The following is a 17,896-nucleotide window of genomic DNA, read 5'->3' as shown; positions in this document are numbered from 1 at the left end:
CTAGCGCGCGAGTTTCATCTCGACATGGGAGGAACGTCCTAGACAAAAGCATCGTGCGGATCTCAAATACCGTCTCTTTTTGATTTTCGTCTTGAACATTAGGCTTTCTTCTTACAATGAGTCGGGTAATTGGAAATTGCCTTTCTGACAACGGTGGATTGCCAGGCTGTTAAATTTGATCACACCTGGAGAAGAATGCTGTATCAAACATTAGCCCAAGCGCACGGAAGCAAAGAGTAAGGAAACAACGATCTGCATTTTGAGATCTCAAACATGCATGGCTGCTATTATCAGGTCAAAAGCGCCCCAATGCCTACTCAGTGACGACCGAAATACCATGGTTCTCCACCGCCATCTCTTCAAGCACCTCATCAACCCTCTTCTCAGCAGCCAGGACCTCCTTCTTCTCCCCGCCCTCCGCAAGCTCCATCATGGGCTTCGTAAGAGCATGGAACCCCGATTCTCCATATTCCATTTCCACAAATTTGCCCAGCGCGCTGTACACTAGCTCTCCATGACGTTCCTTATCTGCCATCAACACACCCACGGAACGGGCAACAACATCGGCCGACTGCACGTTGCTATCGCCTAGCGCAGCGATCATGGCACGGGGCACAATCGCTGTGTCGGTCCAGGATGGGGCGACGGCGTTGATGCGGATGGGGAGTCTGGGGTGAAGTTGGGGCTGTAGAGCGCGTAGAAGACCGAGAACGCCGTGTTTGGCTGTGGCTTTGGGATGTGTCAGTACTCAATTTGAAATGGGTTGACGAGACGTACTGTAGTCTTCAGCCGGGAGCCGCGCGAAGCTTGAACCCGATGCTGTCATGACGATGCTGCCACCGTTGGGGTTCTTCTTGAGGTAGTGTATGGCCAGCTTCACGGTGTACATTACACCGACTAAGTTGACGTTGATTGTGTTCATCTTCGGCGGTAACAAGTCGCCATTCTCGTCCACCTCTTCTTCCAGGAAGCTTGTTGATTTTCCTATTCCTGCGTTTGCAAAGGCATGGTCGATCTTCCCGTACTCCTGTTCTGCTGCTTTGAAGACGTCGAGTTGCTCTTTCCAGGACGTGACGTCGGCTTTCAAGAAGGGGACAGATGATGCTTCGGGCTCAGGAAGGGGAGTGAGGTCGCTAGCAAAGACCTTGCCGCCATGCTTGATGATCCTTCGGAGTGTCGCAAGTCCTATGCCCGATGATGCTCCTGGTGCGGGTGAGTAGTCGGTAAATGATAGCCGGTCATGTTGTCCCACCAGTGATGACAGCTACCTGATCCTTCAATCCATCAAGTTGGCCATCAGAGATAGTGAAGCTCGTCATTGTGTTGAGTGGGACAGTGTGTTTGTGATGGAATGTCAAAGTACTGAGATTGGAAAGGGCGACTTGAATACAGGTGAACAGACAATGTCTTGGCAGATGCAGAAATGGGTGAATAGGAAAGAACAGAACAACTTCTTGAGGGACTCGTGAGGAGACATATCAGGCAGGGGCAGATGTACTATAATTAGCGCAGATGGAGAGTCGCCAAAGCAGACGCCTACGCCGCATTGTAGCTCGGGACTACGGCAGACCCCGCATCAACGTACGACTACGCTAATCACTGGTGTCCGGTACCTAGGTAACTTGTGTCACTGGGAGGCACAGAGATAATACCAACAATTATGTGCCCATTGTGACAAGGGTTCCTTTTGGCTAATTTGCTGGCGCCTATTCGTGTCAGGCAGCTAACTTTGGAACTGTGCCCCGAACAGCGGACGTTCTGTTGTGCTCACCTCGCAGAGAAGCCTCAGATGCTCAGTATGAATGTACGACCGGACCGGGAGGGTTGCACTGCTCTTGCGAAGGTCGACACTCGGGTAGGTTATGCTCCAATGCAGCCTTCAAAGAAGTCTGTCCAACTTGACAGTCCGCAGTAGTGCTCTTTCGCTCCTCTGTATTCTTGCTTCATAGTCAACGACCGCATATGAACCCGCCATGGTTTTTACAAGCGACGCGCGCGCTGACTGCCGTTGCATTTGGGTATATGTCCGCCTCTCAAGCACCACCGCCGCCTCCTCCTCTTCCGCGACCGCGTCCTCGGCCCCTCATGCCTCTGCCTCCACCACGATCGCCCCGGTGGTCTCCTCGTCCATGCATGCCTCCTCCTCGGCCGCCCCGGTTCGCTTGGTCCTTGGCTTGCTGTTCCTTTACAACGTCGACGATCTCGTCCGGGACTCGAAGGTACTTTATCTGAATAGTGGTCAGTAGAGTGTATCGAGAGGGACAAGATGACCGCCTACTGTGCTTCCGCGAACGTAAATCTCTGGTAATCTCATGAACTTGTCACCGTCGGCGCTCGTTTGCACAACCTCTTTCAGGGTAAGGTTCATCCATGTGTCGCAGTTGACGAGCAGTCCGTTTAGGGTTTCGCCGCTCTTCAGTTCGACGAGCATGGGGTGGCCGGTCGCGGCCGTTAGAAGGCCCAATGGCAGCTGTGTCGAGAGTCAGTAAAAAGGCGTGAGCTGCTGGTGAGTGAGGTGACGTACCATATTGGCGACCGGGGTGGCTCGCGGATAGACCGGGCGTTATGTATTGAATATTATAGGTCCAGCGAGAATGTCGCGACGCAGTAAGAAAGGTTCCTAGGACTGAGTGGAATCGAGGGCGGGATACGTAGTCGGGTTAGTGATGATCTCCCTCATTGCATCGCAGGCCGCGAGAGCTCGGACCACAGTGCCTTGGCGAGCCAGCCCTACGAGATGCGATCGAACACCATCCCTCTACTCCGTATATCCACTCCTCTAGGACACGACCAATGTAGTCGACTTACTTCCGAGGCCACCAATAACAGACGGCCGGTCCGAATGGGGTTTGCACCATCTACTCACCGAGTCCTCTAACCTGCACGTGCACGTGTGGCAGCTGTGCGCAGACCATGCATGTTCTTCAACTGCTTTGATTATCATGATACTAGATACATGTAATACTCTCATAGAGCGAATGCGTAAGGCAAGAAATTGTCATGGGCGCAAGTCAGCAGGTGCGCAGTCGCATGGACGAGAACCGCACCAATGATGCTGCCACATGGCCTCAGCGATCATGGATTTCATCGCAACCTTTACATACATTTACCAAAGTACACACATTCGCATCCTCCCGTATCCCAGTGTTTCATCACACTGCATTATGCATAGTGCTGCCAGCTGAATCGTGAGCCGACGTCTAAGCCACGCTCACGCTGACGGCAGCCACTAGCAGCTCTGCGCCTTTATACACCGAAACGCCCTTCGACTGGTGCCTGATCGAACCTCTGGGAACATCTGTCCCATAACCCGCCAAACCTCGCTCTCTTTGCGGGTCGGTGTTCGTGTGCGCTGTTTGCACACTCGCTCTGCTGTTCAACTCGTGTTCTTTTTTGCTTCCAATATGCGTTCCTTCAAGTCCAAAGTGCTGTCAGCCTGCGCCTGGGCGGCACCTGTACTCGCCGGCGTCATACCTCAACACGAGCGTTACGCTGCTCGCGCCGACGGAAATCTTTTGCAGCTAGGTACGCGCCCCTCTTATACTATTCCACATTCGCCATCCATAGGCAGCTGCTGAACTTTTGCTAGACCTTCAACAGAACTACGCGCAAGCTACCTTCAGTGTCCCCTGCACTGGCTGTCTTGGCCGCGATCACACGGACCAGGATGACGAGTCTTTGGTAAGGCCCACCCTTAGGCACCTAAATACCATGCCACCTGCTCACCATCCTTAGACCTTGAGTTTCACCAGTCATGCCCAGGATCAAGCTTGTGGTTCTTCCAACATTACCCTGAACGGACTTCATCTGCCTCAAGAGTGGAACGGCGACTTCGCATCTGGTTCCGGTTCCTACCAAGGCGTTACCGACCTCACACAGAATGAATGGTTTCTGCAGCACGACTTGGATCTCGAATGGCAGACAGCCTGTCTTCGTGATAACTTGGAAACGGAAGAAGCAGCCCAAGTAGTAACGGTCAACATCAAGGCCATCGACGGAAAGCAAGTCACCAAACCTGCCGGATTTACGATCTCGTTCAAACCGCAGACATCACCGCCTTCCTTACTCAGACTTGAGTCTGTCCCCAACCCCTCGGCGAGCAACAAAGACGTAGCTGAATCCTGGCGCAAGCCTCCTCGGTTGTTGCGTCTGGCCTTCCACAACGTCACCGAAACTTCAAAAGCGAAAGGCAGAGTCCCGTCTCTTAAGGACGACATCCGCGAGTTGAAAGTTCTCCAGAGGGAACTCAAAGACCTCGAATCCCTTATCGCCGAGAAGAAGAAGCAGATTCATTCAGTTCTAAGGCAAGAAGCGAAGGAACTATCGCATCAATTGGGTGAATGTGACGGCGTCTCGTGCATCGTACAGACTATCGCCCATGAAGCAAAGTGTGCTTGGGAAATCGTATCCTTCCATTTCAAACCCGATCAACGATTGAAAGAGATGAACAGCCCCGAGCAAGTGTTCGCGCAGGCACACGGTCATGCTGCACAGGTCGCACAGATCTCTGGAAGTCACCTGAAAGCCGTGACTTCAACACCCCAGGTATACGAGGCTCAAGCAGTATGTACCTCCGTTTGACACCCCACCAAGTGAAGCAAAGACTATGATGCTGACCTCAAATAGAACGAGCTTCCACCTCGTCCACCTAAGCCATCTCCCTACCTTCTCGCGCTCGAGATCACACTAGGAGTTCTCTGCTGCGGCTGCCTTGTCGCCGTCATCCGTCACAAGTGCAGCAGCCTGCGAACCAGGACCGAGCGAGCCGCAGCCCGAGAGGAACGACTCAACGCTCGAGCCTACCGCCGAGCAGCCCGCCAACACGCATGGCGCAGCTGGTGGCGCGGTAACTGGGCACGGCGCGACAACCAACGCATCGCCGACTACGAAGAGAAACGGGCGCTGATCTCAGAGCAGGAAGGCGTGCTCGAAGACGCGATGCAAGAAGAGATCAGGCAGCTTAGAGATGCTCATGACGTCGTCAGCGACCTAGTCCGAGACGCCGAAGAAGGCAGGGCAATCAACCATACCCCCTGCGATTGCCAACGTCAACGGCCTCGCGCTCCATACTCGCCCCTCTCCACGGCATCGACCTACCCCCCAACCTCCCTCCCGGAGATCCCCTCAAGACCGCTCTCCCGAACAGATAGCCTACCAAGTTACCGTTCGGAGCCCACCGAGCCACCAAGCTACGAGTCTGATCTCGAGGCTTCGGAGGTCGTAGCGAACGGCTTCAGGCAATACACAACTGCGTCTACTACGTCTGAACGGAGTTCGCATTGGACGCCCGATAGTAGTGTTGTCGATGTGAGCCCCAGGCCCAGCGCGGAGACACTCAGATATCCTGTCAGTATACTGACGCTTGACGAGGAGTCGGACGCAGACTGAGGGACCAAGTCTTTGTGTCTGAAAGGGCACACCTTTCCCGTCTTTGGCTACTCATACCCGGTACTTACCACGTAGAGGGTTTGAACCTTTACACATCCATACCTCCCCCGTCTGCGCACTTTGGAGATCACATCTGCTATGCCTGCAGTACGCCCGGCGCGAGCATACGCAGCACAGTCGCTCCAGACTTCCTACACTTTTTATGCTTTCATCGTCGGAATTTCTGCAACTTGTAAACGTATTTCTTGCCTGCTATTCATCCGCGCATGCATGTTTTCTGTTAGTTTGGTGTAAGGCGCCTGACCGAGCTGTTGCATTCCCCTACTTTTGGCTACACCAGCTTCATTTTTAGCAATGTTGATACATGGCAATGTCCGATCAACGGGTGATCAGAGGACACCACCCACTAATACCTCTACGTCCTCATGTATAATAACAAGCAGTGAGAAAGCATACACAAGCGCGAGACGCGATTCTTGTAGTTCGGAGTTGTGGTCTGAGACTTGCATTACTAGCAAGCCCATAATACCAATCCAGCAAACACATCAAGTCATCATGCTTGCAGAAACGTAAATTATGTTATACAATTGCAATTCTCCGCGTTGAGCGATCCATCTACATAATGTACAAACACATCACCCTCTACCGATTCCGCAGGTACCAGTTGAACGCCAACTGTCCCGTCTCAATATGGAACGGTGTAGGCACCTCTGCCAACCCTTGTCTCGCAACGGGATGCCTCAGATAGACAGCCGCGCAGATATTCTGATTAACCTCGAGATACCGCGGTATAAACGCAAACGCACTCATATAGTCCCTCGGCCGCCAGGGCGTCGCATACGGCGCCCTAGCATCGCGCCTGTTCCACGCAGACGTATGTTCTGTTTCTAGCCGTAGTTTCTCGAACGCAGACCGCAGACGCGCTTGGTCTTCTTCGGAGATGAGGGGTTCGGCGGCGGAAGCGTCTTTGGGGGAGGAGGAGGTCGTGGCAGCAGCGCGCTCGGCGATTTGTGTCTTGAGGAAGTCGAACTGCGTGTCGAGGGTCGAGATGGTCTCTGGGTTTGCGGTGCGCCAGAGACTTATGGCTTTCTTGACGGATTGGCGGAAGGAGCGGAACTTTTGCTTGTCTTTTGCTTTGACGTCTTCGGCGAGGACGCCGTCGACTTGCTCCATTAGGTCTTGGAGTTGTTTCTTCAGCTCGGTGGGTGTGGGCTCTTCGCGTGTGGATGGGGTGATTACGAAGTCGTCTTGCTTGGGTTGCTTGGGTGTTTGTCCGCCGTTTTGCTCACGCTCTGCGGCGCGGGCAGCTGCCTTTTCTTTGGCGATACGACGAGCGGTTGATGAGCGTTCTTTTGGCGCGCCGGTTGCGAACATGACGGAGGAGGGGTCGACTTGGAACATGTCGCCTGGGTTGAGTGCGTAGCCGGGGTAGACCATCTGGTTCAGTCAGTGGTGATGATGTGCAGTATGCGAAAATTGACGCACCTTCTTGCCATTGACCTTCACCAGGCCGTGGACAACGAATTGCCTCGCCTGTCGGACACTACTCGCGAATAACGAGCGGAAGATGGCTGTGTCCAATCTCCTCTCGAGCGGGTAGTATGCCATCTGCATGTACGGTGTCATTGGTCCTGTCCGGGCTTTGTCCATTGAATCCGCACCCTGTCCTCGACCAGCTGCCTGCTCTGAACCATCGTGTTGGGCGAGATATCTATGGTCCATGGCCACTACGGCTGGCAGGTTCCGCCGGAACATGTGCTTCCACTTCTTCTCCCGTATGTGTTCGCCATGGTATGCTCTCGTCGACGCCTTGGCAGTCCATTTCTGCTGGAAGTATGTTCGGGTGGTGACGTTGGGTGCCTTGAGCTGTGATAGGGCGTATAATGACCACCGCGACCAATTCTGGCGGACATTCTGCAGCGTGTCAGCCTACGGCCATTGTCCGCCTATCCGAACAATAGCAAGCATACCAGCTTCTTCAGCGAATGGAACCTCGGTTTCTTCCTCGGCATGGTGAAGGCGGATCAGAATTGGTGATATTGTTACAATAGCGGCCCACGCGGCGAACGTAAATCTGGATAGCGGTCCGTGCCCGCCTGCATCGAAAATTCCCCACTAAGAACCATAGCTATCTCTCACCTTTGAGCCTTTTCTCTTCAACGCCCGCCAACCTTTTTGTCGCACCCTCCAAACCGCCTTTTGCAGCTTCTACACACTTACGCGACTCAAGCTGCACACATATTGACCATGGCAGACTCACAGACCACTGCTGCGCCTGCCGCAAACCCCGCTGAAGTCTCCAAGACTCAGAACACCGTCGACGCCAACACGACTGAGTCAAAGACTGAGTCCACTCCCTCCAAGTCCGAGGACAAGGCCGCCAAGGCCGACGGCGAGGAGAAGTGGGAAATCAACGGCAAGTCCGACAGCAAGAACGACCGTCGCAACGATCGCGAAGACCGCGGTGACCGTCGCAATGACCGTCGCGATGGCGGTCGCGGAGGTCGAGGTGGTCGTGGTGGCCGCGGAGGAGGTCGCGGCGGATTCAGCAACCACAACAAGAAGTACGCTCACATCTTGAAGTTTGCCTTTCTTAGTACTAACTTTGCGCAGGACCAACAACATTGACACATTCGACAATCTCCCAGACTCCGACGACCCGAATGAGATCCGCCAACAGGTATGACTCGCACTCTCAGAACCATGGCCCACATTACTAACAGCCCCAAGGTCGAGTTTTACTTCTCTACCCAAAATTTGGCTACCGATGAGCACATGTTCGTGTCTCTTGAGGGCCCCAAGAATACCCCCGTTTCTATTCACCACGTCTGCACCTTTAAGCGCATGCGTCGCTTCAAGCCATACAGCGCCGTTGTAGCAGCACTCCGCGAGAGCAAGGACCTCGAGGTCGTCGATGATGGCGAGTACAGCAAGGCTGGCAGCGAAGCTGTCAAGCGCAAGGAGCCCATTTCCGTTCCCGTCAAGGAGGGTGACGACAAGAACCCGCCCACCACAGAGGAGCTCTTCTACCGCCTGAAGCATAACTCCTCCAACAACATGGACAGGAGCGCCTACGTCAAGGGCTTCGGTAACGAGGAGGACGCCGGCCAGATCGCCTTGGAGAAGTTCTTCCGCCCCTACGGCGCAGTCATGATCCGCAAGCGTCGCGAGGATGACGGCGCCTGGAAGGGCAGCGTCTTTGTCGAATTCGATTCCGAGGACTCCCGCAAGCAGTTCCTCGAACTTGACCCCGCTCCCAAGTACAACGGCAACGAGCTCACCATCATGGGCAAGAAGGAGTACATTGAGATGAAGTGCAAGGAGAAGGGTATCAAGCCCGACTGGGAGTTGACCGAACAGGAGAAGCACGAGCAGCGCAAGAGGCTCCGCGGCACCAACGGAGATGGCGGCCGAGGCCGAGGCCGTGGAGGAGGCCGTGGTCAGCGCGGTGGACGTGGTAACGACCGTCGCGACAACCGCCGTGACGGCAACCGTAACCGTTCTCGCTCTCCCCGTGGACGTCGCGACCGCAGCGGCTCCGTCGACAGCAACGACTGGAACAAGCGTCGCGATCGCTTCAGGGACGGCAAGGACGACCGCTCCAGCCGCAAGGAGGAGAAGAAGGAGATTGAACGCGACGCCCACGGCGTTCCCGTCATCAAGGACTCCAGCAACGACAACGCCTCCAACAAGCGCAAGGCCGATGACGGTGAGCGCACCGAGAGCCCCAAGAAGAACAAGCTTGAGATCAAGCAGGACGAGTAGGGACCTGTCCTCTCGTTTCTCATACTTTCAGGACATTTTCGTCGCTCACCCGAGTTGACTTAACCACACACCTTACGGAATGTTATTGCATATTATGGCGTTGAAGGATTACCACATTTCTACGGTCATCGCCATGATACCTATCCATGTTCCGGGCTTTTATTGGGGTTTCGGGCAAAAGTTTCTCTTCTCTCTATCTCATGGATGGATGGATGCATCCGCCTGTATATGGTGTTTCTGCATACAGTGTCTACACTGCGCATACATGTAGCCTCACGACGCACGAGTTCGGTAGCATGAACGATGAATGGAGACACTATCACTGAAACGAGTTGGATGCTGATTTATGCTGGTTGATGGACATGTGATTGAACTAACAACATGATAGCCCATTATAAATCATCCACTTCGATCTCCCATCCTCTGTCCTCCCACCTTCCCATCTTCCCACCAGCCCTCAACTCAACCCCATAATCTTCCCCCCTCCCCCCGGCAACTTGACCCTCAGAACCGCCCCCGGAAAAACCCTCCCATCAACCCCGTCATTCCAATTCGGCTGCCTTGGCAACTGATTAATATTCATATACAAATACCCATCCTCGCCTACACTCGCTCCATCAGGCCAAATTATCCTTGGGTCCCTCACAAAAGGCTCCGTCATCTTCGTCTGTGGATCATACACGTAAATCGCATTATGCTCAGGCATACACTGGTACACCAAACCATTGCTATCGCCCTCGAACCCATTTGCGTTTCCGCCGCGCTGACCAAGATTGGTTACGTTGTTTGCGGCTGTGAGTTCGGCGAGGGGGTCCGAGGGTGGAGTTAGGAGGTTCGCGGTGGGGATTGAATACAAGTAGTCCGACGTGAGCGGACTGTAATATATCGTCTCCCCATCCGGAGATATCTGTATCCCATCCAACCCCTCCCTCAGCGTCTGAATCGGCTGGCCGATCGTGCGCTGATAGAACGGGACGCCTTGGTAGGACGGGACGTCGCGGTCTACCCGTAAAGTGGAGGGATGCTGCGTTAGTCGCCGCCAACTTTCCCCCGTGCCCAAGTCCAAGACGATGAAACCGGGCCGGCCTTCGTCGCTGCTGTCGACGATGTATGCGACGCCGCCCCCGGAGGAGGTGGTGCTGGGGCGCAGGTCGAACCGGATGTCGTTCATGTAGGAGTCGGGGAAGTGGACGGAGGCGGGGAAGGTGTAGGTTGCGTAGACGGTGTCGTTGGAGAGGTTGATGCCGAGGATCTTGGGTCCGCCTGGTTGCGCGTAGGGCATACTGGGTGCGCCGCTGCCGTCTGTGATGGTAGGTCGGCCGGTGTCTACGACCCAGAGGGTCTCTGGTCTGCGAGCATTTTCAGGTGTGATGTACAGTGCCTGAACGCTGATCAGGCCGGTGCTGTTGTTGCTGCCGAACGGGATTCCGTTCCAGCTTGTGTTTAGTTGGGAGGCGGGTAGGTTGAGAGATGCGGATGGGTAGGGGACTTCGGCTGTTTTGTTGACGACTTCGCCGAGCGTGTAGGCGTAGGAGCCGCGGGTGTAGGTTGCGAAGAAACGGCCTGTCGAGGAGATGGCTAGCCCGATGGGCCATTGCGTGTAGTAGTAGTGGTATTCTTCTATTTCGGGACCATAGGTTCCGGGGTCTGTTTGCAGGATCGTGGTGCTGCTGTTTTGGAAGGTGATTTGTGCTGCGGCGCTTGCAGTCAGGGCAATGGCTGATAGCAGTGAGGACCGCATTTTGATTGTAAGGTCACGCGGGTGTACTGTATTGTCGTTTCGTTGGGTGGGCCTGAGCTGTCCTTAAGAAACATTGCAGCTTCCTCCGCTTCTGCACCGTGATGTCAGTCGTCAACAAACGTCATACACTTACACGTTCCTTACGTGCATGTTGTGTGGTACATACTACCAGCAACGGCAGTTAGCTTCCATGACGTTGAGCATTTCCGGGTTTAAGCTTCCCTAGTCGTACCTGCATGAAGCGGCTCTGTCGATCACGTTGATCTCGCGGACTACCATCACCAGCACCAAGAGATCGCAAACGAATCGTAATCTATGTATTCTTTCCTAACCGTCTTGCTCAAAAGGGAAGTCATAGAAAGTATCGATAAGATGATGCAGATTTTAACATCGTACTACTGTACAAAACAATTGAGCTTCTCGCCCACAAACGCCTTCTGGAGACACCCAGACCTTAGTGGCAATGCTTTAGATCCAAAAGAAGAACAGAGAGGTGCTGAGCTGACAAGTTGACACAGCTTGCCGAATCAGACCTGAAGAACGAAATACACATCAGCAAGTGCTGAACCAGGAAACCTTAAATGAAGATGTGGGACAGAAAATCACTCTACCGTCCACCTTTGCTGACTCTCCTTTGGGATGGACTACCCACAAAGCTACCTCGTGGACTCCGACTGATGGCCGGCATGAGTGGCACCTTCTCCATGCCCAGCTTTGTTTCGAAGATGCGCCCAACGAGCGCCTGTACGCTTCTCTGCACATCGGGTGCCATCTCCGTGCCGAGAAGCCCAACAACAAGCGGCGCAAAAAGGTCCACGTTCTTCTCGAAATCCGTGGTGGGCAGACCAGTGTATCCATCCAATACGGTCACGACGACAGGACGCCACGTAACAATGTTGCGTTGTTGGGTCTCTTCGTCGAGATCAACGTATGAGGCAATAATGTCTTCGCACAGTGGTATCAGGGCAGCTTCGGTATCGGCGCGTGATGCGGCGCGATCGTTGGATGTGTCGTGGTACATCCGGAATAGGATGCTGACGTACACCGACGCAGATCCGCTTTCCTGCTTCAACAAGTTTGGTGGTTGCTTCATGAAGCCTTCCCTGAATAGGCGTGACCTCAAGTCACGGTTGGCGTTGAAGCGCTTGGCGAAGTGGTACGACTTCTTGAGTACAGCCATGAGGCGGAGCAGTTCGCCAGATGGGATCTTTTCGTAGACGGCTTCGTTTGTGAAGAGCTCTTGAACCGTCTCGATCATGAGGAGTTGTAGAACACACTTGGTGATGATCTGGTTGAAGAAACGACGGCGAGCAGCAGTTACGACAACAGGTGGTTGCTGAAGATCTTGGTTTTCGGGACGGTAGTCTTCTAGCTCTTGTGTCTGACGCTTGGGTAACGGAGATGGCATACGTTGCTCAACCCCGCCACTAATGCTAGCGGAGTCCGATGTAACCAGAGACGGTCGCCTTGCGCCTGAGAGACCGTTGATACCGAGCGCATTGTCAATCTTTGGTTCTTCAGCAGGTGTTTGAAGCGACAATTCGCCGGGAGGCCCTTCTCCTGTAGGTGTCGTCAAGTCCGATGAGTTGCCTGTACCGTTCGTCGAACTACTTTGTGCCGAAGAGCCGCTCGTCGCAGCAGAGAATAGTGCTGTTGCTTCGGTCCTTTGGAAGAGATCGACGAATGCCTTGACAATCTGACTCCAGTGATCTGCTTGGAATTTCTGGACGTTTTGCAGAATCAACTGCTGCAGACAATTACTGCCGATGCGTGCTAGAGTGTCGTTCTCTTGACATATGCAGAGGGCGAGGAGATCTAAGAACCGGTCGAGCATATACTCTAGCGAGTCGAAGAAGTGGGTGAACAGTTTGATCATGTTGCGCAGAGCCTGGATCATCGTTGTCGATAGCCAAACGGAAAGCTCTTCGTGGTTCAAAACCTTTGTCATCTCGGACTTTGACTTCAAAACCATGAAGATGGGGTATAGAAGCTGTCGCCAAAGCATGTCCCAGAAATCCCTTGGGAAGTCGCCTCCATAGCTGATCAGGGTATCAAAGAGATAGCTCAAGGCTCTTGATCGAACCTCCAGATCCTCCCCAGTCATGAGGACGTCGTGGAAGGCGAATAGGACTGGGAACCAGAATTGCTCTTCTTGGGTTTGTCGGCTGGGTTGCTTCGGTATTGAAGAGCCCTTTTCGGAATCCTTTAGGTACCCAGCACGGGCGGATAGAGAGCACTCGGGCGTCCGTAACATCTTGGGTACAGATGACTTGAGCAGTTCTATTGCTTGGAGCGACTTCTTTTGGAACTTGAAGTTCTTCGAGAACTCAGTCAGACAGACAATGAGATCTGCAAATGCGCCTTGGGAAATGACTACACCGAAACGCGTATTGTACACTTGGGTGACGTTCTCAAACGCAAGGTTCACGATGCCCTCTGCTGCTAATTAGTAATTGTACAAGTGAACTTCAGAAAAGGCATACCATAGGGCTCTCTGGCGGCCACGGTGAAGACACCAAACATGGTTTTCCAACCAGACCGAATGTTCTCGCCGCGCGCTTGGATCATCTGAATCAAGCAGCGTAGCACCATGTCCTTGACCGAGACAACGTTGGCGTTGTTGATAATGTGCTCGAAGGGTTTGAGGAAGTCCTTCTGGAACTTGAAACCGGGCAGTTCCTCAATCTCCATGAACTTCATAGAGAGTTGCCGTAAGGAGTTAAGAGCGAAAAATACGACGTTAGTGTTGGTGTGACATCCGACCTCGTTGAAGTGAGCGCCAAGCACCTGCCAGATGTTGGTCCACTCAAAGCGCACACGCGTCATGTTGTAGCCACTGATTTCCACGAGCTTCTGCAGACTGTAGGTACGCGGAGACTCGCTCTGCCCAGAAGACTGGATCTCTTGCCAGCTGACCTGAACAAGGGCTTTGACAAAGTCCACAATAGCTTCACCAGAGAGGTTCGCACTGTTGGTGAAGATGCGGTCTACTCCTCGAACAATATCAGTGGATCGACTCTCCTCGGCTACTTCGGATTGGAAGCTCATAGTGCTGGATTGCGATGTTGGTCTTCGACGGTTGGCTGGAATATTGAGATTCTTACGCGACTGCGTAGTGCCTGAACTCGACTTGAGTACATCCGGCACGGCACGTTCGTCGATACCAGCTGAGATAAGCTGGAAGCGGTCCAACTGGGAAACACACGTGAGGACCTCGCGCCAGGATTCACGTAGAAGATTTCCTTCCGTCTGTGCAATCTCGATCAGGGCTTTTAATGCCTCCATATTCCGAGCCTTCATCTCGCTCACGTTATAGAGGTTTGTGAAGCGCGAGAGGAAAGCTACAAAAGCCTGTCGCGAGCTGTCTAGATCGAACAAGCACGATATCCGAATTGCTAATTTGATGCCCTCGATACAGAGGCGAACAATTTCAATGTTGTGATCTTGGGCCTGGCCGGAGAGAGCAGTCAAAATTGGCATCCAGCTGACTTCGAACATTGGTCCGACATGCTTAGATGAGGATGCAGGGATGAACTTGGAAACTGGAAGAGCTGTTGCTGTTCTTCGTTGAGCTCGGAGGAGCTGCTTGTACAATTGCTCGGTCTTGTTAGCCATTGCTTCCGACGCTTGTACAATTGCTTCTCGCTGTAGGTCGCGAGCACCACCCGTGAGTACCTGTCCTATACTAGACAGCCCTCCTGTAGGTTGTTGATTGAGCAGGCCCTTGTCTGCAGCGGCTTCTTGCTCTGTGTTCAATACGATCTCATTCTGTGAGATCTCATCGTATATACCTTGTAGGTACTCATCCGGCAGATCGGCGTTGTCGTTGATGCCGCGGTTGTTCTTGATGAAGTCTTGCGGTGTCATACGTGGACCCTTCATCTTTTTGCTATGTTGATCGACGTTCAACATGATGACGGAATACGACAGAACGTATGCAGTGTCGGCGTTGGCGTATGCGTTGGGATTGCCGGTGATGTATCGTTCAGCAAACTTGAGCATGAAGCGATCGATCTTCTGCGCCTCACCAGGCAGTCGAAAGCTTTGGAGGAAGCGCCGCAGGGCATCCGTAAAGCGAGTCTTGGTAAAGTCCATCAAATCCACGAATGCATGCATGATAGCAATGTTCTCGGGATCTCCCTCACCGAGGAACTCTCCCAGTGCCGTCTTGTCGATCTGATCATTGTCGAGAAAGAAGCGAGCGATGTCCTCAGGTTTATTTGAGGGGATGAAGCCTTCTGCGATCAAGGTCTTGAGTCCACGCTTCGGCTTGTAGTTGAACTGACGCAACGCGCTTGTGAGGGCTGTTTTCCTCTGCTTTGCCTTCTCGAGCTGACTGTAATCGTCCTCGGCAAGCGGCGTGACGGTTCCAGAATCTGCTCCGACCATTGGTGACTCTGAAGCAAGCCTAGTATCGGTTGATACGCGAAGATTGTCGAGCGACGGTCGTAGGTCAGGGTGGTTTGGTTTGGTGTTGTCAGGCAGGGCTTGCTGAGCCCAGTTGACGAGAGATCGGAGGATTTCGACCAGAGCCTCGAGAGACTCCTGCTTCATTGCATATTCTTGAGGGTAGCTATGTTCCGTGTCGTGTGATGAGTTCATGGAGACGGTCGTCAGTGACGGTGGCAATGTGCCTCGGCTCTGCCAATCCATCTGTCTTGATTGCTTCTCTCGTTGGTCCTGGTACGCTTGCTGCTGCACAGGTGTGATGGTGACGGGGTTGCTGGAGATCTTGGACAAGTGTTCGACGACGCGTTGGAACATGTTGTCAAGTGCGGTGCGATCGCAATCATAGTTGAGATAGATCTCTACTAGTGCTCGGGGGTCTGCAGCCAGCCTTCCGAATATTGTCAAAATGTATTGCTTCTGGAATGCAGGAGCACTCCGCTTGTCTAGAGTTGCAAGGTAGATTTCCTTTAGGAACACCTCGACTTCCTTCTTGAGTGATATGCGCAGGTATTTAAGCATCTGCCAGAAAATCTCGCAGGCAACTTCGAAGACGTGCTTCACGGAACTTGCACCGTTCCGGCTCAGGCTCAAACAAAGATACTGTTTGACTGCCTGTATGAAGCTCGTTGGCTCGTCGCTGCCACTGCGGATAGTAGCATATGGCGACACGAATACAGCAATGTTATTGAAAAGTATAGTGTGAATCATGTGCAGGGAGAGAAGCTTTGAGCGCATGCCTTGGGACTTCACATCGTGGGCATGGTCCACTGACAGACCTTTGGTGCTCAGACGGCACATGGCTCTGAAGACGAGGTACGCGTCTTTGACAAATATCTCATCTTCCTCCTCTTCTTCGGTGTTGACATGAGGCGAACCCTCTTGACCGGACACATGTCGTGACCCAGCTTTGCCTTTGATGCGAGTCACCAGGGTTGGCGCATTATCGTGTATACGGTCGTCGTTGAAGCTCATGTTGTTTTCGAAGCTTTGCAGCGTGATCTTGGGTCCAGTGTGTCGGTCGACTGCCTTGTCGCTCGGTTCGGCGTTTTCGGCATCGTGCTCGTCCTCAGCATCGTCGCCGTTGGCCTCGGATCCGGTGATGTCTTCTGCGCTGCCCTCCTCGGGCTGTACACTCTCACTTGATTGCCCCTTGTCATTCAAAGATGAGCGCGACAGGTTCATCCGAGCTTCCTTGATAGAAAGTCTCGTCTTGACCCTTTCGAAGACTGTGCCAACCATTTGTGTCAGTGCACCCTGTGCTACTTGTTGGTTCGCGCTTGACTTGGAAAGGAGGAAGATGTTGTACGTGAGTCGCACAGCCTTCAACAATCCTGCTCCGTGTACAACGATCTTGTCGTTCAAGATGGCTGCCAGCAGCGACTTGACGATTTGAAGTTGGACTTCGGGCGCAGTGGCCTCGCCTTGGAAGCAATCGCATATCGTGTCTATGGCTCGCTCGATCAGAGGAGGGATCTCGCTGTTGTCGGCGCGCGGCTCGGCCGGCACGGAGAAGTAGGAGTAGCTGATGAGCTTGCCGATGCAGTCGAGCGCGGTGATGGACACGGGGACGTTGGGAGCCTCGGAGGCCAGTTGGAGGGGTTCAAAGAGGACCTCGGGGTTGATGCGCGCCGGGTCGCCCTCGTTCTTGATGGCCGACAAGGCGGCATTGGTGCTGTCGCCAAGTTTCTTGTTCTTCCTGGCATCTTTGGAAGCTGCGATTGTCTCGAGCGCGGTGACGACGAAGACGAGGGAGCTTTTTGTGGATGGTCGCGTGGCCGTAGTGGCTGCCGTGGACTGCGAGTCGGTTCGCGGGCGGTTCTCGACAGGCAGGCGGTGGTCGAAGATCTGCTCGGATGATCGCGGCGCGTCTCCTCCGTTGGGGACGTGGAGGACTGGTGTTCCGGGCGCAGGTGTCGATGTTTCCGCCTCTTCCCGTGGAGCTTCGGGCGCTGGGGACGACGTATCCTCGGCGTGCTCTGATGCCTGCTCTGACGCTTGCTCCGACTCGGCGTCTGAGGAGTCGCTCTCGTCCTCCTCTTCTTCTTCTCGTGTGTCTGCGGCAGGTGCATCTTGCTCCTCCATGTCGGGCTTCTCCATGTCCTCACGGGGCGCTGGCGGGGGTTCGGTGTCGGCCATAGTTGTTCACGTCCGGGATGTTTGTAGGAATGTCACTTCCTCAGCAACCATGGCGGAGAAGGAGCGATTGGAAAAAGTGAGGGCGCGGCAGTGGTGACTCGGACTGGCGCAGTGCAGTGCAGAGCAGCGGACAGCGGGCGAGTCTGTGCAGGCGTTGAGCGAGTCGTGCTCTGAGATGACACTTTGTGTCTTTCCTCCTGGCTAGTTACGTACCTGGGACCAGCCGCGCGGTAGGCTAGGGTACTGCGGCGCCACACTTGCACCTGCCCCAGCCACAGCCCAGCGCCACACTTCGCGTCCTGCCGGGAAATGTCGCATCCAGCATAGACCCTCATCGGGAGAGAACGCTAGTCGCCGGGTCTCCAACCAGCTGCACTAAACTTTTCGTTGAACAGTCTTCCATCTCCTCCAGCCCTG

General features: G+C 53.9%; 7 protein-coding genes across 7 annotated transcripts; 2 read left to right on the top strand and 5 right to left on the bottom strand.

Moving 5' to 3' along the window:
• Positions 1-313: 313 nt before the first annotated feature.
• Positions 314-1,319, bottom strand: J4E90_007688 (uncharacterized protein; the record flags this gene model as incomplete). Its single annotated transcript, XM_051437221.1, has 3 exons — positions 314-729; positions 778-1,203; positions 1,253-1,319. The coding sequence occupies 3 exons, from the start codon at positions 1,317-1,319 to the stop codon at positions 314-316; spliced, it is 909 nt and encodes a 302-aa protein (XP_051288967.1).
• A 714-nt stretch (positions 1,320-2,033) lies between these two features.
• J4E90_007687 (uncharacterized protein) lies at positions 2,034-2,431 on the bottom strand (the record flags this gene model as incomplete). The annotated part of the gene is made up of 2 exons (XM_051437220.1): positions 2,034-2,228; positions 2,279-2,431. 2 exons carry the CDS (start codon positions 2,429-2,431, stop codon positions 2,034-2,036), a joined length of 348 nt encoding a protein of 115 aa, XP_051288966.1.
• Positions 2,432-3,404: 973 nt separating this feature from the next.
• J4E90_007686 (uncharacterized protein) lies at positions 3,405-5,388 on the top strand (the record flags this gene model as incomplete). Its single annotated transcript, XM_051437219.1, has 4 exons — positions 3,405-3,525; positions 3,590-3,681; positions 3,736-4,563; positions 4,627-5,388. The coding sequence occupies 4 exons, from the start codon at positions 3,405-3,407 to the stop codon at positions 5,386-5,388; spliced, it is 1,803 nt and encodes a 600-aa protein (XP_051288965.1).
• Positions 5,389-6,030: 642 nt separating this feature from the next.
• On the bottom strand, positions 6,031-7,400 carry J4E90_007685 (uncharacterized protein; the record flags this gene model as incomplete). Its single annotated transcript, XM_051437218.1, has 3 exons — positions 6,031-6,825; positions 6,874-7,302; positions 7,359-7,400. 3 exons carry the CDS (start codon positions 7,398-7,400, stop codon positions 6,031-6,033), a joined length of 1,266 nt encoding a protein of 421 aa, XP_051288964.1.
• A 235-nt stretch (positions 7,401-7,635) lies between these two features.
• Positions 7,636-9,153, top strand: J4E90_007684 (uncharacterized protein; the record flags this gene model as incomplete). The annotated part of the gene is made up of 3 exons (XM_051437217.1): positions 7,636-7,952; positions 8,002-8,068; positions 8,119-9,153. 3 exons carry the CDS (start codon positions 7,636-7,638, stop codon positions 9,151-9,153), a joined length of 1,419 nt encoding a protein of 472 aa, XP_051288963.1.
• Positions 9,154-9,770: 617 nt separating this feature from the next.
• J4E90_007683 (uncharacterized protein) lies at positions 9,771-10,894 on the bottom strand (the record flags this gene model as incomplete). The annotated part of the gene is made up of 2 exons (XM_051437216.1): positions 9,771-9,820; positions 9,877-10,894. The coding sequence occupies 2 exons, from the start codon at positions 10,892-10,894 to the stop codon at positions 9,771-9,773; spliced, it is 1,068 nt and encodes a 355-aa protein (XP_051288962.1).
• A 607-nt stretch (positions 10,895-11,501) lies between these two features.
• J4E90_007682 (uncharacterized protein) lies at positions 11,502-17,479 on the bottom strand (the record flags this gene model as incomplete). The annotated part of the gene is made up of 2 exons (XM_051437215.1): positions 11,502-13,330; positions 13,378-17,479. The coding sequence occupies 2 exons, from the start codon at positions 17,477-17,479 to the stop codon at positions 11,502-11,504; spliced, it is 5,931 nt and encodes a 1,976-aa protein (XP_051288961.1).
• Positions 17,480-17,896: the final 417 nt, after the last annotated feature.

The sequence above is a fragment of the Alternaria incomplexa genome (genome assembly GCF_024043165.1).
Source record: "Alternaria incomplexa strain BMP 0042 chromosome Unknown scaffold_11, whole genome shotgun sequence".
In the NCBI taxonomy this organism is placed as follows: domain Eukaryota; kingdom Fungi; phylum Ascomycota; class Dothideomycetes; order Pleosporales; family Pleosporaceae; genus Alternaria; species Alternaria incomplexa.
The sequence above is the reverse complement of the archived record's forward strand: the minus strand, read 5'-3'. Positions and strand labels throughout refer to the sequence as shown.